The 24297-nt window shown below is 44.7% G+C and overlaps 1 protein-coding gene and 1 long non-coding RNA gene across 2 annotated transcripts in view; one reads left to right on the top strand and one right to left on the bottom strand.

The window, feature by feature from the left end:
- The window catches only part of foxo6b (forkhead box O6 b), a 49231-nt gene extending 25073 nt beyond the window's left edge, over positions 1-24158 (top strand). The window contains exon 2 of the mRNA XM_031279135.2: positions 19957-24158. Coding sequence (XP_031134995.1) covers positions 19957-21675 — 1719 coding nt within the window. The 3' untranslated portion in view covers positions 21676-24158. The remainder of the gene's footprint in view (positions 1-19956) is intronic.
- Positions 1761-20126, bottom strand: LOC118493455. Its single transcript, XR_004895416.1, has 3 exons — positions 20116-20126; positions 14129-14190; positions 1761-1770 (listed from the first exon to the last, which is right to left on the bottom strand). It is a non-coding gene; the product is annotated as an uncharacterized LOC118493455 (long non-coding RNA).
- Positions 24159-24297: the final 139 nt, after the last annotated feature.

Below are 24297 nucleotides of genomic sequence, written 5' to 3'. Positions count from 1 at the left end.
GCCCCCACTTTTCCCTGTTCGTTAGACTGTCTCTCTCTTCCCCTCTCCTCGCCGTTCACCGCCGCTTTCTCTCTTCAGCTTCCACGCTTCCGATCCTTCTCTGCCACACAGACCTTAACTCAGACTGACTTAATTGGGCTGTCTTTGTTCTGGGAAATGTGGGCATACCTTCCCCTTCTCCCGAGCAAAGAGAGAAAAGAGAAGTAGAAAGTGAAGAGGGGAGGGAAACAACAGAGGAGGAGGGAAACGATGGAGGAGAAACCTGAGTGAACCCCGATTGCTCTACGAGTACTCACTGTGCCAAGCTCGGGTTATAGCGGTGGGAGGGGTGGGATATTGTGTGGTGTGTGTGTGTGTGTGTGTGTGTGTGTGTGGGGGGGGGGGTCTCGAGGGTTCACGGGGTGTCTGTCAGACTGGCAGACAGGAGCTCTGCCCCCGAAACAAACCGATGCATGAATAAGTCAATAAAGCCATGTCTGTGCTGCGTTTGTGTGTGTGTGTGTGTGTGTGTGTGTGTGTGCGTGTGCGTGCGTGTGTGCGTGCGCGTGCATGCGTGTGAGTGAAGAGGAGAGAATCAGATGAGGATGATGAGGCTTCTTCTTTCCCAGCGTCTGCGACAGTGAGACAGACGCCACATTCCCTTGCAATGAGAAACAGACTGAGAGAGACGAAGAGGAGAAGAGTGATCAAAACCAGAGTCTGAGAGAGAGGGGGGGCGCTTTGAATTGGTTGGGACAGTTACAGCATGCTTGCATGTTGCACGAAGTTGATTGGAAGCAAAAGTATTTGGGAATATGCTCTGGGCTGCGTCTGTGTGTGGCAGGGCTCTCTGCACATGCAGGCCTCAAACTGAGAGGCGAACCAGAATGAACCCAGATGAACCCAGATGAACCCGGATGAACCCGACTAGTACTGCCGAATGTGAGACCTAAATCCGACTCCAACCCAAGGCTATGTTTTTAGTCATTACTTTTTTCAAAGACAAAGAGTTATTCTTTGTTCAGATTGACAAAGCTTTCCTAATTCCAAAGTAGAACAGAATAGTCTTCATTGTCATTGTACATTGTACAATGGAATTGGATGCAGTCCATCTGCAAAAGTGTAAAACAGGTGAATAAATAATTATAAAAGAGCCTCTGAAAGTTAAGAGCCATAATATTGTAAAAAAAGAAAGAAAGTAAAGACACAAATACACAAACATACCACACATACAGGATATTCACTGCGTGATTCATCCTTAATACTCAAGTAGGGTTAAATGCACGGCTTTTGGATAACAACCGCAGGTTGAGATTGATCTTTTGGTATGCTTGGGGCTTTTTTGAGGCAGCGGGAACTGTAAAGATCTTCCAGCGAGGGGAGATGATGCCAATGATCTTCTAGGCGGGAGCGACTGATGTCGGTGGTAATTGCTTCTAATATTCTAATAAACATTCCCAAAAGCATGTGGACAGCCAAACATGACACCCATGTGTCATTGTTGAAACATGCCATTCCTAAACCATGACCATTAATCTCCTACTAGATGTTACCTGGTTGCAGAGATTTGCTCCCATTAAACCCTAATATTGTCCTTGGGTCAAATTTGACCCGTTTTCAAAGTTTTTATATCAGACATTTGGGTTTCTTTCAAGCAAACTGCACAACAATTACACGGATGATTCCATAGAAACGCTCAGTGTTTTATTCAATTGTATAGCATTGAAATTGAAAAAAACAAAAAAAAACAGTATTCCGACTAAACTTTGACATATATCAGTCTGTGATCCTCTCAACATTCCTCTGATTTTAACAGTCAAAATAGTTCATAATTTCAGCTTTAAAAAAAACCAATGGCTGTAATTTCATTAAAATTTTGAATAAAGTGTCAAGAACATTGGAAAAAAGGGTTAATTTTTACCCGGTAGCACAACACAAAGGTTAAGCCAGAGCATTTGTGAGGTCCAACACTGATGTTGGCTGATCAGGCTCACAGTCGGCATTCAAGTTCATTCCAGAGGTGTTGGACGGGGTTGAGGTTAGTGATCTGTGCAGACCAGTCACGTTCTTCCACACAAAAACTGGAAAAAACATTTTCTTTATGGACCTGGCTTTGTGCATCTCCATATTAGAAACAGGAAACACAATCTGCCACAAAGTCAGAAACACACTGTTTAAAATATAATTAATCATTTCCTTCTATTTGAACTAAAGGGTCTAGCCCGAAACATAAAAACAGCCCCATAAAAAAGCCAGACGGTCCTAAACTCGACTGTTCAAACTCTCCAGAACGGAAAAAAGTTGATGTCGTTGTGTCAGTAGGAGTTGCAGAGTTGCCAGTTCCAACATTTGTCACTATTGTATGTTGGAATGATATTGCAGTCTCAGTACATAGCCAGTGTGGAGATCTGCACAGGCCTAAAACTGAGACTCAAACCCAGCCCGTACCCACATCTTTAAGAACCAATATAACCCAGCTGGTACTACCAATTTGTTTTAACCTTTAGTTTGCTTTATTTCACACAGTTTTCATGTGGCTCTCACAGTCAGAGAGAGAAGGAGAGAAATTACATTCAATAATAACCAAACCTGAACAAGCCTGGAGTTTTAACAACATAACAGCCCGAATCTGACCAAAGAAATCTAGACCCTGTGGGAATTGACGGGTTTGGTTCATGTGGCATAACTCTAAGATGGTGGGGTTTTTAGCACTTGTGACAACAAGGCCATGATGTTTCCACAATTCAAAGGCCTTCTCCAAATCATTACAGATTTTACGAATCTACCATTTACCATCAAGGTTTTGATTCATGTGATCCATTCCTGACTGTTAGCTCTGTTGCATTAGCTGACCAGTCCAATGCAACGTACTGGCTACGCTCTGTTTAAGGTCATCTTTCCATTTTTCCACCGAGCATTGCATATCTACTTGAAACAAGTAACACACCAGCCCAGTAGCTCTACATTATTCTTTAGCAAACAATTTACGTAAAATGTAGGAAGTAGTTAGTTTCCTAACCTTAACCATACCTTAGTCTATACCCACAACGTTCCACTTCTGGGATTGCTTCGGTGCCATCGGAAATTCCACCAGATGTCCCTCTTTTTGGCCGGAGGTCCGTTACCTTCCTCTTTCTTTGTGTTGGCGTTCTAACCTCTGGTGGATTTGTGAGGACTATGGTTAACTGCTCCTCAGATCTCTGCAGGGTAAATCCAGACAGCTAGCTAGACTATCTGTCCAATCTGAGTTTTCTGTTGCACGACTAAAACTACTTTTGAACGTACACATGTTCCACCAAAACAAGTTCCTTCCCGAGGCTATCGCTTAGCGCCGCCCAAGACGATTGTGATTGGTTTAAAGAAATGCCAATAAACCAGAGCACGTTTTTCTCCCATCCCAGAATGCTGTGTGGACTAGCCAGACCCTCCTCCGCAGCGCTGTGGAGGAAGGTCTGGGAATGCGAGAACAACTATACCTTGACCATAATTTGATGCCATACCTGCCACACCTCTTTCCTTACCATGGTTGTCATGCACATATATTGGAAAAACTAATTGTTTTCAAATCGTTGGTATTGGACATTGTAAAATGTTGCCACTGAAGGTAATCATCCAATGTGACCCTTCTGTTCCACAATAAGGTTGAACACACATGGACACCGATGATTTAGCGCAACCAGTGAAAGAAAGAGAGATATTTCTTAATAAATAACATTTGAAAATAAACCAGAACCCGACCCGTGTCCCAATACCCCAAAAAAAACGGGAGTTCTGCAACCCGACCTGACCCTGCTCCCAAACATAATACTGTGTCATGACCACACTCTAAGAAATAAATCCGTGAAATAACAGAAAAAGTTCTGGCAGCTCATTACCCGGACTTTGCCCTCTGCTAAAACAAAACGGAAATGATGTATGTGCCTACAGTTAAAATACAGAAGAAAAACTTGTCAGAAAAAGCGACAAAAACATTGGGGGAAAAATGTCGTGAAAAGCAACAAACGTCAAAAAAGTGACAATGTGGACTTTAATCTCCCAAAACCAATGTCCGTGATGGGCAAAAGTGGTCGAAGTACAAATTATGCAATTCCAAATGTAAAAAACTAAAATACAACTGTGAATCACGTTCTATGGACAATTTCTGTTAAAATATACAGTCATACAAGCGTTAATACACAGATATTTCTTATAGTGTGCAGCCAGTTTCAGTTCGGAGAGCATAAGAGGGTGTTGACGGCGCTGAGAGGTACAGTAAGTGCTTTAGGTGTTAATATGTTTGAAACTCGGCAATCATAGCTCCCTTGACATGCATGTGCTCCTCAATGTGACAAACCTAGGCAATGAAAAAAAAAGATTTTATAAGAGCCAATGAAGTCAGAGATGAGAGAGAGAGAGAGAGAGAGAGAGAGAGAGAGAGAGAGAGAGAGAGAGAGAAAGAAACAGAGGAAAAGAAAATAGACGTGGGGAGGAGGGGGGTGAGACACTGACACAGGGAAAGAAAGCGATGGAAACAATTCAGTGTCCTTGGAAACCAATAAGGCTAATTTGAATTTGAGACTTCTTCTCTCTGCTGTCGCCTCGTATAACCTCCTCCTCACCCTTCTTCTGCGCTCCCCAATCAGTTTAATCTCTCTCTGCTCATCCTTCCCAGATGCTCTCCCTCTCTCTCCCTCTCATTTCTCTCCCTCCTATCCGTCGTTCAATACTGCTCACTCTCACCAAAGCAGATTTCTTTCCATGACGGATGGGCTCTGTGAACACTCGCCCCAAAAGCTTTGCCAGATCTTCTGCCCGCGTAGTAAAAAGCTGAGAGGCGGGTGGTTCATTCGGGGACACGCGCGGCATTATGGGGCGGAGAGCGAGGGAGTCAGGAAGGGGGTTTTAGTTTTCGGAGGGGACTTAGCGTCATTTAGCGCCTTAGCGCCTATGTCAACGCCTGGATCGAGTTTTGGTCAGCCAGGCAGCGCCCGCGTGAGCCTTGAGTAAAGCTGCTCATGGGCTCTTTCAAAAGAAATGGTGGGGCTTTGTTTTTTCAAGGTCTCCCTTTTTTTCCCCTGCTCTCACCCCATCAATTTCCCCCGTGCATTATTTCTACAGTCTCTGTGGTTCTCCAAACGAGCCCGCTGCCTCGTAGGCATCTTTACAAGTCCTCCTCTTTCAACATCTTAACCATAAACCCCTCCAGCCTTTCTCTCCTCACTCTGTTCTGCCCTCACTTTTCCTCCCCTCTCTCGCTCTCTCTCTCTCTCTCTCTCTCTCTCTCTCTCTCTCTGTCTACGATGGTCATGTCTCATGGGGGAAGACAGTTGGCAAGATGCAGGCTTGCTGCCATGGCAACAGCAACCCTCCCTCTCCCCAAGGTCTCCTTAGCAACTAGTAGCTTGGCATTGTTGTAATGAGCCGGCCCAGCATGCCATACTAGTGAAGCACGAGATGTGTGTGTGTGTGTGTGTGTGTGTGTGTGTGTGTGTGTGTGTGTGTGTTTGTTGGTGCGTTAGTGTGCGTGTCTTTGTGTTGCTTTGTCTTTGTCAGGGTGTATTGTCAGAGTGGGGTTTGACTTCTGACGTAATGTCAATTAATCTTACAGGATTAGAAGTTCTGTTAAAGTTATGATTTGTGAATATGCATGTCCTCCTCCCCCCCCTCTGTTTCTTGTCAATTTCTTGTCACCTTCCCAGATTGCGTCCACTAAATGTAAAATGTATAGCATCGTCTCGTCGTGGAAGAGTCAACACACATCACACAGAGAAGAGCATCGGACTTTTTTCCCTTTGAAAATTGGCATACTTCAAAACAGCACATCTGATGATGTGTTTCTCTCAAAAGAAAAAAAAACGTGTGACAGTGTGAGTTGGCAAAATGATTTTCTGGGAAACGATAATCAATCTCAAGTCACCTTCACATGGATTTTTTGAAAAGTTTATTCAAACTTGGCTGAATAAAAAAAGGAGTAATTGAATCAAACAAAACTATAAAGTATGTACCACAGGCAATCAGCATTAGCGGTGTATTCTTCTCATACTTTTGCTATCAATGCTATTGCTGTCCAACTTTGTATTTGAGTGTGGGCTCGAAAGCAGATAATAGGTTACAGTAAAGCAATTAAAGATGAAGCTAATGATGATCCATTATAAACAGAGACCTACCACCAAGGTTGCAGTGAAATATGATCCAATATGTGTCTGTGTATGTATTTTGTTTTGATAAATGCTGCTATCGGAGGTCATTGTGAGGATTCTGGTGATTTGCTGAACTGGAACAGTTTGTCGTGTTGGAGCCTGGTTCCAGACCTCTGAAATCGCACATCTCCGATTTGTTTAGCAATTGAAATAGTTCCTGGGGTTGTACTTTTTTGAGGGCTACAAGCCTGTAAGTCAGAGCTTTTCAGGCAGGATTAGAAAGGGGATGCCATTTCCCCCCACAAAAAAAAGAATCGTTACATCCCTGAAAAACAGTGACAAACTAAATTCGTATTTCTTTTTTTGCGACATTTTAAAAGGTTGCTTAAAATTTGCTTGACAATTTTATGGAAACACAGCTACTGTCCTAAAACAAATTATTCCGTACTCAAGGCTGTAACTTTGGGAATGACCCACTCAAATTGGCTAACGCAGATTGTGACAGCCTAATATTAGCTACTGCTGAACTTTAAAACTGAACAAGAACCATGGATTTTGTCCCTAATTACCTAAAGTGTAGTCACTCAGTGAATGTATTACTACGCAGCCTTGTGTCTTATGAATCTTCAATTATCATAAAAGACGTTAACTGCTCCTAGCTACTGTACACCACTTCATTTTTGTTGTGAAAGTTAGCAGGACCAATAACCAGGGTGCTATTTGCCGGGGGGGATGCGTGGGATTTCTCCCTTTCTGGTCTACATACCCCTGCCTCTGCTGAATTATTTTGGCCTAGACCATATTTTAATTATATACCTAAAATAGAAGTATTTTAAACTAAGTAAAGTGCTGTAACGTGAACACATAGTGCCATAGAAGGATAAAATCCGAGCAGCAGTTTCTGGTTGTGTTTAGCCGCTACAGAGCTCTGGGCCACCGGCTACCAGCGGCAGTTGTTTAGCCGCCAACAGGTGACAGCGAGCCGGGTACAGGTACCGCCAGATGACGGTGCATTCAGGGGCCATGGTAGTGGAGTTTAGCCAGAAAAAGTGAGCGTCCTGTGCTGACAGTTAAGTTTGGGCACTAATACGACTCTTTAAGTTTAGGATTTTTGGTAACACTTTACTTGAAGGTATCACATAAGAGTGACATAACACTGTCATGAACGTGTCATAAACATTATAAACAAGTCATAAACGTTTATGACATAACGCTTCTTCTAGTAAGTGTCATTTGGTTTTTGTCATGACAAGTTAGGGTTAGAGTTAATGTGTCATAACTATGTCATGACAGTGTCATGTCACTCTTATATAGATACCTTCAAATAAAGTGTTACCGGATTTTCTTCACAAATCGCACTCTGCAGATAACTATGTATACAACAGAATTAAATATTCCCAAACAGTAAGCAGCTAACTTGAACACAATGTCAGCCTGTATGAAAGTGAACCAAAATGGCAATTCACTCTAACAGACGGTGCTGTTCCCTGCTGAAGTAGTACGTTCACGTTAGTATGATGCATTAATCAAGCAGCAGTTTTAGGGGAAAGGTCTGAATATTCAGCCATACCTCCCTTTTTTCAAACTATAATGAATATTCAATATGAAGTGTTGAATACTCACAGTCATGATTAAGTGGCTTTTCAGCACTACTTTGGTTGAAATCAAATTAACCTAATATGAAAGTACAGACGCTTGAAGAAAAGTTGATCACCACTTCTCCACTGTGTTATTCATTCAAGGCTACAGTGTTCTGTTCGGAAGCTCTTTTAGTTAGGAAAGACCAAAGGTTGATCCCATTATTCGAACGTGAGATAGTTGTTATCCTTGTAACAAGTTGTGTGGCAGAGTTCGGTGTTTGTAAGTTCCCATCTCTCCAATTCTTCAAGTCAATCTAGCCGTTGTTGCTTTTTTATTAATGTGCCATTCGGAATGTCTCAGCCCTCAGAGTTTCTGCCAGTGTATCAGCTTTTGACTGTGGATCATTGCATCTGTTGGAGGTGTAGTACAGCCTCAGTGTGCGGATGGATGTGACAGCTGAGTGTTGAGGTGGGTGGTGCTCTCCTGAGACCTGATGGCAGGTGTGATCAGGCCTGTTTCTCAGCTTCTCCTTTGACTCCCATAGGTGTCACGATGCTCCACCTGGCATGTGAAAGCTCTCAGGGGAAGGATAGATATCACAGCTGTGGAGGTGACTCCTTTTGTGAGTGTGAGTCAAAGGTGGAGGTGACAAACTACATTTACATTTACTGTCTGTAATTAAAGAACACATATTTTCTGACTTAGTGACTGATGGGAACAACAATCTTTGACATTGGTCCAGTATTAAGCGAGATCGCTGCAGTCGGCAGCGGCGAAACAAGCCACAATGTAAGTTAATAGGGAAATGTGCACCTTATATTTACTGGGGGTGGGGGAAAAATCGATACAGCATAGTATCGCGATATTTTCCATGGCAATACTGTATCGATACACAGACACCAAGTATGGATCTATTATTATATATGTGTTGGTCCCATTTTGCAGCAATAAAATTGAAATGAGATGAACATACGTAAATGTATCTTTTTAGATTCAATATGGTATCGTGACAATATGGTATAGTGGGGCCCCTGGTGATTCCCACCCCTACTAGCTATATAGTTGTGATATGAGCAAATGAGGATTTTTAAAAAGAAATACTTGAAAAAAATGAAACAAAAGAGCCAATTTAACTGTATTTCTACTCCAACAGTTGACTACGACTGTACTTTATTAGAATTGAAGCAAAGTCCTGGAGCAGTACATAACGGTGTTCCTTCCCCCCCGGTGTTCGTGATGTAAGGGGAGCCAACAGAAAGGAAGCACCACTCATGGCTACTCTGGATCCATCACTCTTTACAGAGCTGGCTGTGGCCTGAGGACCGGGCATCTCTGGCACGAAGGGAGGATTTTCCGATCCCCTGCCCCGCTTTCAGATGCTCGTTAATCTGCCAGCTCTATTTTTATCTGCCCTCTCCTCCCACCCCTGGGCTCTCTCCGCCTTCACTTGGCTCCTTATGTCCATCCACAGAGGAAGAGGCTGCCTGGGCAGGCCGGCAGCTCCAATTAGAGGCCTCTCCACTGGGGATTGGGCTTGCTGTCCGCCTCTGGCCCCTCAGGCTCTCTTCCCGTCTACCTTTCTCAGGTTAGCCCCAGACCACACCTCGCTCCCTCACTCGTCTTTTCCCTCCCTGTCTGCCTTGTTTCTCTGTCTCTCCCCCCCCTAGAGCTTGTGGATCTCCACAGAGAGTAGAGGGGAGTGAAAGGCCTTCTGTCACCCGAGGGCTGGCTCTAGTCCCTCGGCTGTACTTTAAGGAGAAGTTAACTGGTGCACCTTTTAGGAGGCAGCCTCAGTACAATTGCTGGAGACACTAGCTCTGATCATTTTGTCACAGCCACTGTGGGTGTACAACCGAAACTGCTGCTACCTCTGTAAACACTCTTATTCATCTTCAATGCAGAAGAAGCAAGGTTTTTGTTGATTTCTCTGCAAGACCATTATGACTCAAATAACCATACAAATGTAATTCCAGCTACAAATGGTTTGTTTTAACCTGCTGAATTAGAGCATTCAGTCTTTTATTAGAATGTTCTTAATATATGGCATAACAGAGAATCTTTAAAAAGTGGTTTGTCATGCTACTGTTAGTCTCGCATTGCAGAGTAAGGTCTGGCTACACCACACATACATTCTGGGATAGGAGAAAGAAAACACTCTGGGTTGATGGCATTTCTTTAAACCAATCACAATGGGCTAAGCACCATAAGACGCAGCAATGGTGACTCTGCTAAATAGACTCAGGAAGGAACTTGTTTTGGTGGAACATTTGCACTCCGCAAAAGAAAATGCTTCATACAATATTAAATGAAGTTAACTGTTGACACAATATAGTAACGTGAGCTATTTAAATTAGCTGGATACATGGTTATCTCCGTGTGGAATTTGTCCATTGCAAATCCCAGCCAATCGGTCCCAAAACGTCCCAGTTAGAGAGGAAATGACCTAAACATATTCTTAAATCTTTGCAATCATTCCCCGAAAGAACCAAGCAGGCCTGCCTTGTTGCACGAACCAAATTTTCTTCAACATATACTTCCATTGATCCAGACTGTTCTACTGTTAAATGACCTATGTGGTATATGTCTAAAGAGACATATTTTTTGGTGTTTAAGTAAATAAAACACGATTAAAAGAAAGTATTTCAGTATCTGTTAGGATTCCACACTGTGTTTTTCAGGGTGTTTCGACGGTAGCAGCAGCACTGTTGTTGTAAAAGCGTGACTACACGTCTTTATTGTAACTGATTGGTCTGTGCTGTTGCTAGCCTTGTACACAACTAACCTATTGTGTTTCTTGAATGGGCCTAGCTACACTGCATTCATCTGGATCCTCTGACCTATTACTTTCCTGCAATCCACCAAAAGAATAGCATCTTTTTCCCCCCAGCTTAGCCCCCACCCAAACTCTGCGTGCTCACACCTTCTCCAACCCCATTAATCCCTCAGCCTCCCACTTCTTTACTTCCCTTCAAAGAGGCAAACGCTACCCGTGACATCAGTCACAGGAAGTGAATCTTTAGCGTTGACTAATTTCCATTGATTGCCTCCAGACAAGCTTAGCAGACGAGACCCATTCCCACACAGAGCTGGCTGCTCTCATTTAAGTCTCCCCGCCTGCAGAAAACGCTTCACAATGAACGCAGTCAGCGCTTTTATCTTCTCCCCCTCTCCTGCTTATTATCAAATAAATGCGCGGCATAGAGAGATACCCATTGACAGGACCGTGCATAATGACTCCTGGCTGTGTGAAATGGATTCATAAATAATGGTTGAGCGAGGGGAGACGACGGATTTGCCTAGTCCCACTACTTCTCAACAAGGCGGCGTACAACAATCCACACAACACTCGGGCTGGATTGTGCCGGGCCACATTTTATGGGAGCGCTGCGTGGAATTCAAAACGCAACCCTTGCTCTTGAATGTGCTGTGGAATGCGTCATACATTTAGAGGAGGGCTCCTTGAAGCAGAAAGCACTATAAGATCTACTACATGATGTTCTACTGAATCCTCTAATGAATCCCCTCCAAGTGACTTCTCTCCTGTGAGGATTGAGAGGTAAAAGCAGCCTATAAAAATGTCTAGGAGCAGATCTCCTCTGCAACCTGTTCTCCCATCTCGCAGCTGACAGAGCTGCAGCAGAAGGTAAATCAGTTTCCTTTTTGCTTCTGCTTTCACGCTCTCATGAGTATACCAAGCGGTTAAAACACACATATCCTGCAGTTTTCCATGTGCAAACTCAATCCAACAGGCACACTGTCGAGCCCACAGACACCAGAGGCATTCTTGTCTTTTAACAAAGCATCTTCATCCGTCCCCTGTCAGTGACATATTGCTTCATTAACGCTCTCGGCTTTGTGTATATTGACAGCTTTTTCAAAATGGCAGAGAGTAAAAGTGTTCCTGCCGCCTGCTCTGCGCCTAAGGGGCTTAAACAGACTATAAGGCTATAAAACCCAAACTGAGTCTGTGCTAGTGAAGTGTGCTGTGACTGCCACTGTACCCCTGTGCCAAAGTAATACGTCTGTCTGAGACACGCAGGGTGAAAAGGTCTCAATCGCCTTAACGCTAGATTAAGGAGCAGCTTGATCAAGGTGTCTTAAGTGCTTCATTTTGGAATCAGGATCGATAGCCGCTAAGAAGAATTGAGCTAGGAGCTTCGGTAGGTAGAGCTGACTCAATCGAGGCTAATGACTTCTCCGAAGCCCCTTACACTGGAGGAATGGCTCACACTGTATACCTTGCTAGTTTTCATTAGCAATTTATTTTCCAGTCCTTTAAACGATGTAGAAAAGGTTATTCTCTCCCCGAGCTCCAACTGTCACAGAAAGTAGACAAAGTAACAGAAAGTAGACAAAATAACAGGGCCTTGTATTAGCGCTTGCATGCTAATACGTAGGACCCTGGTAAAAAACATGTTTTTTGTACCGGGAGTGGCGACAACAGTCAGGCTGTGGCGTGACGTAGCGGGGATCAATCCGGACGTATTTTAATGACCCGTGATGAAAACCTGTGCTTGTTTTTCTTGGCTCCCAATAACTGCCCGACCAATTACGTCTATCAACGCCGCGCCCAGCCTCGGTCGCCGTGATCCGACCAATCCCCACCCTGTCTCTGTGGTTTCAGGGTGAAACCCAGCTGAGGAGTGCCCAGAATTAACCAGGATTAGCCTCGGATTGTCTGGGATTACTCAGGCTGGAGAGGGATTAAGTATGATTGCCAGTTTGGAGTGGGTGGTGTGGGTGTGTGGGTGGGTGTGTGGCGTGGCAGATGTGTGCGAGTCTGTGTGCACGTGCACATCGAGGTAAACATGTGTCAAGTTGTGAAACATATGGTGGCGTTTGTTTACATGTGCGTGCAATGCTGCCTGGACTGTAAAATCTACAAAACACTAGATATGATTTGATTTCCACATCTTGTTGTCTGCAGAGAGGCGTAGCAATGTCTAAAAACTGTTGTTCCCTCTATAGGGTGACAAGGTCCAGTACACAGATGTATTTTCATATTAGTTGCTGTGTCGAATTCATATGGGAGGCTTTTTTCTCTGCTCAGACACAAAGCTCCGTTGAGAGAATTGCTCGTAACAGAGAGAGAGACAGTGAGAGGGAAAAGGGTGCAAAGGGTTGCATCATTCTCGTTGCTATGCAACACAAACTGGATAATTTTAATAGATGTAATTATCGTCAGCTAGCTAACCCAGACTAAAAAAAAAAAAAAAACGGGACAAGGGTGTTGAAAATAGTAATAATTAAAGAAAATTAGCCATTGCTCTGTTATTGCTATTCTGAAATGGAGGCTGCAGGCACAAGAAACCCTGCTGAAGAGAACACACAGATTCTGACCATTTAAAAGGCTGTTTGGTACAGGGGGTGGACAAAATAACAGCAACTGACAGTGTAATATAATCTACAAATACAATCAAAGAGGGGAATTAACCTTTCTTAGTCTTAGTTTTAACACCAACAAAGGATGCATTTCTTGGCGGTCTACCGTACTGGATAGAGTAAGACTGTATCTTCAGTTTGGAATGTCAGGAGGAGTATGTTAAAGGGACACTCCTTCTGATGAGTAAATGCAACCTCGTGTAAAATCGTGGAGTACTACTCAGCCTGTTAAAACCCTGCAAACAGGACGAGGAACAACTGGATTGTAATCAAAATAGGTCAAGTTTAACTAATACACTGTATATACTTATAGGCCTATATATACACATCACTGTCTCTTGAAAACATTTTTATCTACTAAAGTGGGGCCCTGTATTATACGGTTACATCTAAATGTTCATTGTTGTGCAATGTAGTTCATGCTGTAGTTTATCATCATATTGAGCACTAACCAGTATGCTCAATCCCAGTCATAAATTGCTGCATGGTCAGGCATTTAAAAAAAAAGGGAAAAGTGTGAGAATTCTGTGTTTAGATGGATATGTGTGTATATGGGCCATTAGCTAACCACTGGACTGACTCTCCCATGGCTCGGCGAAAGCAGCAGTGTGTCAGGGTCAAACTCAGTCACTATTAATGTATAATATACAGTAGTGGAGCGGGATACAGTGCAGCGCGTTCCCTGTAGAGGAGGAGGGTGGCTGTGAGGACAGATTCAGTCACCGTTCTCTCTGCAACAGTCCATCTCCTGCTGCATTAACAGAAAGGCAAAGGCTGAGAGCAGAGGGAACAGACATCTCCTGTGCAGAATCACTCTTTCTGACAACTTAATATATACACGGAGGCAGGGATTGGCCAGCTATGTGCCACGGAGGGCTGAGAGTCTGCAGGTTTCATTCCAACCAAAGACTACACTGGGGGTTTTCACTGATCGGCTCCTCCTCTGTGACTGACAGTGTGCTAATCACTGACATCTCTAGGCGTTGATTGCAATGATAACTTGGAGACTTTCCGCCTTCCCTTTGCACATGATGGTCCAATCCTGCACCAGAGTAACGCTGATATACTGAAGTCATTAATAGGGCTGTAACGATACACCAAACCCACGATTCGGTTCGTATCACAATTTCTGACCCACGATTCGATACAAACCTCGATTTGGGGGGGGGGGTGAGAGGGGACAACAGCCCTGAGGACACATCCACAGTCAGCCCCCAGCCAGCTAGCAGACAGCCACTATCATTACAGCAATCCAAACCCGGTCAGCACGTAACTCCGGTGTTAAGGACGCTAACGGCAGTTTACTGAACCGTCGGGAAACAAACCCGGAGTGGGGGTAATAATCAATTAGGGGGGCCCAGGGGATTTTATCAGAATACAGCAAAAAAACAACTGCTTAGAAATATAGGAAATATTGGATAGGATAGAACAACATAATGTAATTCTGCTAAATAAAACATCACATTCATTATTAATTTCACCTGTTTTTATTTTCGACAAATTGTGTATCCAAATACAATACACATTTTCTATGGGCTCTTAAGGCAAACATTTGGATAGTCATCATTTAAACATTAATAGGTCATGTGACAAGGGCTGGGAAGATTTTTTTCACAGAAGCGTATAAAAATAAAGTGCAATACACTTAGAATAGACTTGCCTCAAACTTCAACAGAGAAAACCTTGCTGTATACTGTTTTCAGATAATAGGAAACAGAACAGAAATAAAGTGCAATACACAATTCATTTCTTACAGCAACAAGTGCTCTACAGTGAGTTCAATATGTTTCTGCTTCTAAACTGGCCTGAACATTTTAACAAAGTGCACACTTACTATACAATGTGTGTTTAAAGTATATATCCATTTACCAAATGGAAAGGCAGCGATTTACAGAACAGGCAGCCAAGTGACAGAACTCTAATCCAATGGAAATCAAATTAGTCAGATTGACAGCACTCTAACCCAACAGATTGGGGGGGGGTACCGCCACCCCAGGCCCCCCTTCTAGACCTGCCCCTGTTCATGGTGTTAACAAAATGGACAGGACAACGTTCAGTTCAGCTTACCAAGGAAGCCAATAGAGCTCAACAGTGTGGTTCCGGAAGTAAAAATCCCATTCATTTACTCCATAAGGATTGTGATTATCAGCCATAATGTCTAAACCATCCGAGGTAGACTGACCACGAGCTACGAGGTTGTGAACCAGCAGTTTCTGCTCCGGTAAAAACTAGAAGTCCGTATGAAATCAACCTTGTTTTAAGAAAACCATGTTTTATTCGCGATCTTATGGAGAAATACTACACTACCCACAATCCTAAATGTAACAGTGACGTCTCTGATTGGTGGAACTTGCTGTTACCATGAACTATAATTGTTTCTATACACAGTCTTGTACCATTGCCGTTTTCAGTTTTCAAAAGGTTCTTTTGCGCCAAATCAAATGTTTTATGGTCATGATTTGTCTCTGAGCTGGTTAGATTGGTCCCAGGCTTAAAACTCTTAATATAAGCCTTTAATGAAACGTAAATGGAGATATTGAACGGGGAAAATCTCTTCCGGAACCAGAGCCATTTTAAAAAGTGGGCGATCACTGTTGAGCTCTATAGAGATATTTAAAATACACATAGTACCATAAATATACCAAGGAACACTATTTGTCTTTAATTAAAATTTTCATTTATAAATTACAGTCAGTGCAGTGTCACCCTCCAAAACAGGCTTTAATAATGTATATTTGTGATTTTATGTGAGGTCTTTCTGTTATTTAGCATATTCTCATTGATATAAATGGGGTGGAGAAAATAATAGAAACATCTGTTAGTGTAACGCAATACAATTCAACAGCATCACAAACTACAGCCTTCAAAATCACCGTATAGTTGAATAAACACCTCTCTGAAACCATTTCAACAAAAAGCTATTTTGATCATAACCTTCATGAAGGTAGGGTTTATTGCTGGACTGCATTAGTTTTAGCTAGGTGTACCTAATAAACTGGCAACTAAGTGTACATGAACTTAAGCATTTTGCATTGAAACAGCAAATGTAAAACCTTACTGGTTAAGTATTGAAAGACAAGTAGATAGCATTAAACATAGAAAGAAGACATCAGATGTAAAACAACGTCCTGTTTTTGTCTGCCCAGTTATGATGAATACAATTTAGTTTGATTGATTATATAATTATTTTCTTGATGAAATGCGCACTAGTTGTCTATTGAACGTCCATAACTAAAATTGATTCATGTTGATCAGATTCCACACAGATAATTATGAATGACATTTGTTTGGGAACTATGGTACATCAAGTTTAAATAACTCTAGATACCGCTTCTAGCTTCATGTGTCCTTTTCTAGTTTGTTAGTGACTCTTATTGCTCTCCTGTGGTCAGATAATGAGGCTGGCAATCCAGAGATCACCTAGCCTGACAAGCCAGACCCACATCCAGATGTTGGGTCTGGGAACTCATCATTGGCAGGGCTCAATCCGAGGGGAGAGATAAACGGTTGTCTTTCAAATTCCGTCTGCACGCAATAGGATAGCGCTACAACCAATCAGAGCAACGCTAGTTGATAGATTAAACTTTAAACTCCGAACACATCTTCCTTTTTAAGAATGACTTCAGTGCCGTTCTTTGTTCTTTTCTCAAAGAAAAGCTTAACTCCAAGTCTTCCAGAGTCACGGCCAAAGCCGATTCCAAAGACCGCTGTTCGCCAGCAGCAGCAGCCATCTTCTTTGTTTTCAAGTAGCAGGGAATTCACGCGGAACCGTCGCAACTCTGCCATCCTTATGTTAAGCCCGCCCACCGACTCTATACATGATGTGATTGGCCTGACTAGAGTTTGGTTTTTCCAGCTCGCAAGCCAATGTAGAGTTGCTAGACGACCCTGGCTGCAAATTACATTTGCTGCCGCTAGGGAGATTTCTAGGTTAGAGATCACCATATTTGGGCGTAGAAACGGTAACATTAGGAGCAGTGTTGAGTATCAGCACCAAATTTTCATTATTTAAATACCACCTTTTCATTATTTCATTATTTAAGTACAAAACAAAATATCACTCCCACAATGACAGTTTAATATATTGTCGCTGTTGTTAGAAACCCTTGTATGTCCAAAGTCGTTGTATTTTAGGAAATGAAAAGGCTAATTTGAAAAATTTTGTTGAGCTATTAAACTCAGACGAAATCAGGCAACATCCCCTCGTCACTGTACTAGTAAAACCCACGGACAGATGTAAATGGTGACCAATAGATTTATGAAAAAAAATGTCAATGATGAAATGTGGAGATACAAGGTTTCTGCTCGATAGCGACGATATGCAGAAGACAATGCAGAAAGCTGCCACATTATAGTACTGTACAATGTATCAGCAGGTGAAGGAACAGCGGCCTGCTGTTGTGGTGTAATTGTTGCTGTGGTAGTACAGAAGCTCTCTCTTTTCTCACACGCACACACTCACGCACACGCACACACACACACACACACACACTGCTAATCACAGCTTGGTACAGGTAGTGAGACGTTGGGACTGCTGGTGATTGAGCCTCCCTGGTGGATTGGAAGCAGTATTCTGACAGACTCAGATAAAAGGCTGTTTGGAGTTGCCTGCAGCATCAAACAGCATCAGCCACCCCACCCCCCTCCTCACCACCCCCTCTCCCCTCCTCACCATCACCTCCCCACTCTTCAATTCTCCCTCTTTTTGGTTTACTCTGTTGCCATGGCTACGCCCAGCCGGAGCCGTCATGTTGCAGAGGAACCTGTCAGGGTGGTGCTCTCAGATCACCTGATGTGGGTCGCCTCCACTGGCGGCCTCTTTCACACGGCGTCATCGTTCAAATTCAGCTTTGATTAAGTCGGCGCTCCGTAGCACGCCGCAGCGGAGAAGTGCACTCGGCTTATTTGTCGTCGTCAGCGTTGAGCTTGTGCAATTTTACCGACCTGGTGTTTTGTAGGAGGACCCCTCTGAACAGCAGAGGGAAAAAAACAAGCATAAATACATCTCTCTTATCCAATTTTCACGTCTGTGAAGAGAGTCTAGTCAAAGCAGCGTGATTTGAGTGGAGGATGGGATGAAATTACCTGTTCAGAGTCACGTTGAGGGGATAGGAGTGTGTGAAGGGGGGCCTTTTCTTCATGAATGAGAATAGTAGTAGGTAGGATAAACTGATTTGAAATCCAGGTAAAGCTGAATTCCCCCCTGGAAACGTTTTGCGAGAAACATATTACCTGTTGTTCTGGATGCTGTGCTTTCATAATACACTGCAACAACAACGAGCGGTCATCTTTTAGCTGGCTGTCCAGTTCACAGCCATGCGACTCTGTTTGCTGCCAGAGTATAGGGGAGAAGGAGGGGAGGGGGGGTTACATATGCTGACTGTATAGATTGCACTGAAGGGTGAAATGTAAGCTGGCCTGCCATTTAGCACAGATTTGCATCTCCTGCTGTTTGTTTCCGATATTTGCTCACCTTTCAGTGTGAATGAATGAAAAGTGAGAGGGGGTGGAAGTTGTGCAAGGTGACGAGAGGATGGATGTGGAGAGAGGGAGAGAATGAGCAATGTCGTGATCAAGAGACGCTGGGACACAGAGAGGGAGATGAATGGGGCTGAGAGCAGGAAAATTGGACAGGAGGCAGGGAGTGAATGAAGATAGAGAATGGCTCGAGATATCAGGAGACAGAGATTGTGAGCTATGTGCAGGTAATAAACAAGGCAGAAATAGATAGATATCTCCAGAGAGGAAAAAGAAAAGTGCGTGATTGTGTGCATGGGGAAGAGGGTTGCAGTTGAGGGGGGTTTGTTCCTCCCGAAAGATCAGAAAAAAAGCGAAAAGCAAAAGAGAGGGAAAGAGAGAGAAGGTGGAAAAAAGCAATGGGAGGAAAGCTGGAGAGAGTGTGAATAATGACACAAGCAGGAAAGATTTGGATGAACATGCTGTACTTAGACTAACTTGGCCAGCTGAGATGATGTGTATCCCTGCTAAGCTCTCCTTTAGGCAGGCTTAGATCTCATCAACTCACTCCAGGCTGGCACCAGCTTCAAATGCTGCTGCGAAGCCCTGGATTAACTATACAGCCGTCACTCAGACACTTAAACAGGGGTCTGGAGAGGCTTATCCTATACACCCCCCCCCGCACTCCACACCCACCCACAATCGGCACATCCGTCCGTCTTCAAAGCTACTCGCAGGAAGACTTCATCCATTCGATATCTGCCGCCGTAGCCTACGGTCATGTTAATTGTGTCATGATTTTAAGAGGTTAAATGAGCATGTCCCTTTCCTCTCCCCTCCCGCCTGTTTACTTCCCCTATATCTTATTTCAGGCCTGTGTGTGAGTGTTCCTTTTTTCACTCTGGTGCTCTTCCAGATCTTCTCCTGCCAGATCCCTCCCCCATCCTTCCTCCCTCTTCTTCCCTTCCTCCCTCCGTGCCTCTCCCTCCCTGTCTCTGGTTGGATCTCAGGCTCTCATATTTGGAGGCCCTGCAATCGATATGGTCTGTCTGTGATTGGGTTGCCTCGTGTGATTCATTTCTGTAACCTTGGTGATGGTTTGATGTGGAGGCTGCACCCATGTCCGTATTATGACTCAGTGAGCGCGTGTGGAGAGGAGAGGCTGGTCAGGGGAGGTATCGATTGGTCCTTCCCTGCCCTCTTTGCTCTCCCCTCCATCTCCCTCTCTTTCTTTATCCACCTTTTTTCTCGCTTACCATGCAGCCTTGATAGTTTGGCCATAATTTGAAATGACTTTGTGTTCTCAAGAAATCATTATTTAACCCTAAATGTTCCCTTGGGTGTTAATGTTTATCTCTTTTTTTCTCTCTCTGTCCCTTCTCTGCCTCCTCCCCCCTTTCTCCCACCATCTCCTTCCCATCTTTCTCTCTCGTTCCAGAATTCAATCAGACACAATCTGTCCCTGCACAGTCGCTTCATCAGGGTGCAAAATGAAGGGACGGGGAAGAGTTCGTGGTGGATGCTGAACCCAGAAGGAGGGAAGATGGGCAAAGGGCCCAGGCGACGGGCGGCCTCTATAGACAATGGGACCCGCTACCTGAAGACCAAAGGTCGCATTAGCCGTAAGAGAGCAGGGGCCATAGGCCTCGGACGGGGACAAGGTCAGGGGGCCGGATCCACAATGCAAGGCTCCCCCGAGCATGGCAGTCCAGCAGGGAAAGGAGGTGTGAGTATGGGGGGTGAGGAGTATGACACCTGGACGGACCTCCATTCCCGCACCTCCTCCTCTGCCTCCACACTAAGTGGCTGCCTGTCCCCGATTCTGGCTGAGGCGGAGGCTGACGAACCGGAGGAGGGTGGACTGTCCTGTTCAGCCTCCCCTCGACTGTACCCCAGCCCCACCAGCACCCGCTCCCCGGCCCTGGGCACTGGGGGCCACTGTCCAACCGTGGAGCTGCCCCAGCTGACTGACCTGACAGGGGCTATCAGTCTAGATGAGAGTGGCTACCCCCAGCCACAGCAAATCAAATGCAACGGTTATCCCTACATGCCTGCGCCCAAGGCAGAGGGCTCCTACTGTGGGCCCATGTATGGACAGCCTTCCATGGGCATGCTCCGGCATCACACTCCCATGGAGACCATCCAGGAGAACAAGCCAGTCAGCTTCCAGCGCCAAATGAGGGGCTACTCAGAGAACAACGCTCTACAAAGTCTGCTTACTGAGGGACCTCCGTACTGCAACAAAGACACAGTGCTGGGCCCGGGACGGGAATCACACACATTAATGACACAGGGGACCAATGGTGTTCATAGCCAGCACAGCCACAATCAGAATCGCAGCCACAATCATAACCACAATCACAGCCAGGAGCATGCTCACAATCCTAGTCTACACAATGGCCATGGCTCAGTCCATGACCAGAACCCAACCCACCGTCAGAACCACAATCAGGGTCACAAACACCAAGCCAGCCTCGACTACAGCCATAGCCACAAGCCCCACCCTGCCCATGACTATGGTCCGAGTCACGAGCACGGTCACAGTAACAAAGTAAACGCCAGACATGATCACAACCCTCCCTCCAGCCAGAGTCACATGCACAACCACAACCCACATAACCCTATGCACAGTGGGCCTCACCCCCAGGCACTCTCCCCACGGGTAAGCACTGACATCCTGCAGCCCTACAGCCTCAAGACCTCTAACCACTATGGGCCCCGACCACACCTCCCAACATCGCCGTCCCTGCCACCCAACCCCGCCGGGGTCATGGATGTTCCCCAGGACCCTTGCCGCCTGGCATCTGCACCTCACCCCCGTCACCAGCCTTACCCCGGAGCTCACCATCAGGGTATGACTGACTCCTGGCATGGCTACTACCACAACAACCACCAGCCAGGGAACACTGGTTACCAGGGGCAACAGCACAACTCCCACAGTAGAATGGCTGCCAATCTGGAGATGGAGAATGTTGCTAGTAGCCTGGACTGTGATGTAGACTCCATCCTGCTCAATGACTTTATGGACACAGAGAGCATGGACTTCAACTTTGACGGCTCTCTGTCCCAAGGCATGGGCATGGGGATGGGCATGAGCTTGGGGGCATTTGCTTGTCCTCCATCAGCACACAGCAACCAGAGCTGGGTGCCAGGGTGAACCCAGGCCCAAAGGTTTGGATTGACACATGACCGGAAAGCTCACCCACTGGGCCAGGCTGCTGGTGGGCTGTACCCTTGGACTGACTGACTGTGATTCTGTTTCTCTGAGACTTTAGAACAAAATATGTATTGTCATTTTGTTTCCTGAGGACTACGTACATCCTCACATCCTACTCTTTCTCTTTCTCCCCCACTCTGTTTATAAAGCCTTCTGTCTCCATATTGAACCTGCCCCCGAATTAGCCCAGTCCTAAAGCACCCCTTGTTCATGCCCTTCAGTTTTTCTTTGTTTTTGTTTTTTATGGTCTCCTCGCAATCTCACCCTGCCTGTCCTAAGCTCTCAAGCACTTTAAATCCATCCTTTTCACACAGATGCAGTAACACAAAGACCAGGCAAAGTCACAATGTGTGTTGGCTTAAATTTAATGTATGCAATCCACTTTACAGTATTATCTCCTTCTACAAAGGAGGTGTTGTTTTTGACTTGAGAACTTGATCAAACAGTTGCATAAATATCTTTAATGTAGAGGTGCTTTTAGATTGGGGGTTAACAGGCAGGGAAGGCTTTGAGGGTTGAAGGATGAAGAAAAAAGGTTTATAGAAGAAGAGGGAATAAGAACTAAAGGGATAGAAGGAGAAAAAGGAAGGAAGGAATGCCAGGGTCTTCTCTCCCTGGTTTGTTTCAGTGCAGGAGGACAGCCATACATCAGGCAACCAACAGCACCACCACCATGAAATGCAACGTCCCATCTTTAATCTCCAAAGTAATGCCAGAGTAATGCATCACTATTGCAAATCTAATGCGCCACTCTGTGTTTTTTCAACCCCGCCTCTTTCTCCTCAACTCCGGACACACCGGCTTAATGTGTTTTGGCGAAAGTGATGATTAAAGTCACTCTGCACTAAATGGGGGGAGGGATTGAAAGGATGGGGTTGGAGAGGGGGGCACTGAGGGGAGATGATAGGAAAGGAGAAATGCAAATATTCCCTCTGTGCCTCTTCCTCTCCATTTTGTGGATTTATGTAGCTTTCCCCGTAATGAAATAAGCAACGATCAGAGCCTGCTGTACATCCTGAGGAGCTCTGTGATTGGCCTGCGCCGGGCTGCCTCAGCGTGGCTCCTTCACCGGCTGACCCCAGAACAGCTTACTGAACAGCTGTGGTCAGGCCAGGATGTTGATGGAGCTGCCGTCGTCAGACCCCAGTCAACCTTGTCTAATTCACTAACACCCAGGTTCAAGCCCACTATGTGCTTTTACTCCTGCGAATTGCACACTGATGAACAGCGTCAGCAGATTACTATTTGGTGCTATCTCCTCTGCCCAGGCTTCCTCCTATCACACCGCCCCATCCCGAGGTTACTCGGAGGGTAAACAAGAGTAATTAACCGCCAAACAAGATGGATGATTTATGCAAGTGTGTGTATTCGCTCATCGGCACAAAGTCATAATTCTTTCTCCCGCCAAGAACAAGGAGGGTGATTTTTGAGAGGTGATGCCCAGCGACAAGGTAAAGCAGCTGGCAAGCGGCGTGCTCATAGTGTCCTTCAAGTCCTCAAGTCAAGCATTCCCTTTACAAGCATTCCCCGCCCTGCCCTGGCCATAGCTTTACTTTGCTGTCGTCTTTTCTTGTGCTCGTTCTGTGATTGTGCAGTTGTCTGTCCTGTTTCAATACAGCATGGATAGAAGCTTTCGTGTGCATTTTATTTTCTTCATTCCCAGAGGGGAAACATGCAAAAGGGGGGCATTCGCCCGCCCTTGTCCTGGCACCTGTCCCACTCTAGATACAAAAAATAGGAACAAGAGAGAGAAGAAAGGTAGATAGATACAGGGAGACTGAGCGAGGGGGAGGGAGCTACATGAGTAGGCAGGATTTGTGAGAATGGGAGAGATTTTCCAGCTCGGTAGCTTTCTGTACAATTGGCTGTTTGAATCAGGCCAAATGTCAAGTGCTGCTCAGCCAGCTCCAGCGAGCTTTGACCAGAAAGCCACTTCTCCCTCCTGATCAAGAACAATGACGGGTATTTCCATACACGTTTCTTTTGCTTTTTTTCTTACCTTTTCATGAGTTAAGATGGCCCATTGTTGTAACCCAACTGTAATTTGTTCTCTGGCCTGTGTGCACTTGTGTGTCAAGCTTCTAGTGTGTGTGCGTGTATCACAGTGACGTTCAAGAAATGATTAAGGAAATATTGTTGAGAACTAACTTGCCCTGGTATTGTCCATGCCTGAATGAATGCAGCATACATAATATATACAGTTTATATTTATTGGTTAGGGAGATGGGTCTATGGAGGACCGCTCAGACCCCTTCACTGCTTTGTCTTCTTGATGACAAAGAGGCAGAATGCTTTCAGTTTGACTACATTTCATTCTGTACATAATCTATATTGAAAAAATTGTATTATAATTTTTTTGCAAATATCAATTTTTTTTCTAAAATGATGTATCTGCTCATCTGGTGACCGTAAAAATAAAAACAAAAAAGAACATGATGTTTTTCTGTGTATCTGTGGGGTATTTGCATATACAAACACACTGGTGTCAGGTGGAAACCTTGTATCTCTTGCATATAAGGCTTAAGTGTGATTTATGCTTCTGTGTTAAATCTACGCCATGGC

The sequence above is a fragment of the Sander lucioperca genome, chromosome 16, assembly GCF_008315115.2.
Source record: "Sander lucioperca isolate FBNREF2018 chromosome 16, SLUC_FBN_1.2, whole genome shotgun sequence".
NCBI classification, from domain to species: domain Eukaryota; kingdom Metazoa; phylum Chordata; class Actinopteri; order Perciformes; family Percidae; genus Sander; species Sander lucioperca.
Note: the sequence above shows the minus strand (reverse complement) of the source record. Positions and strands in the feature narration are given on the sequence as shown.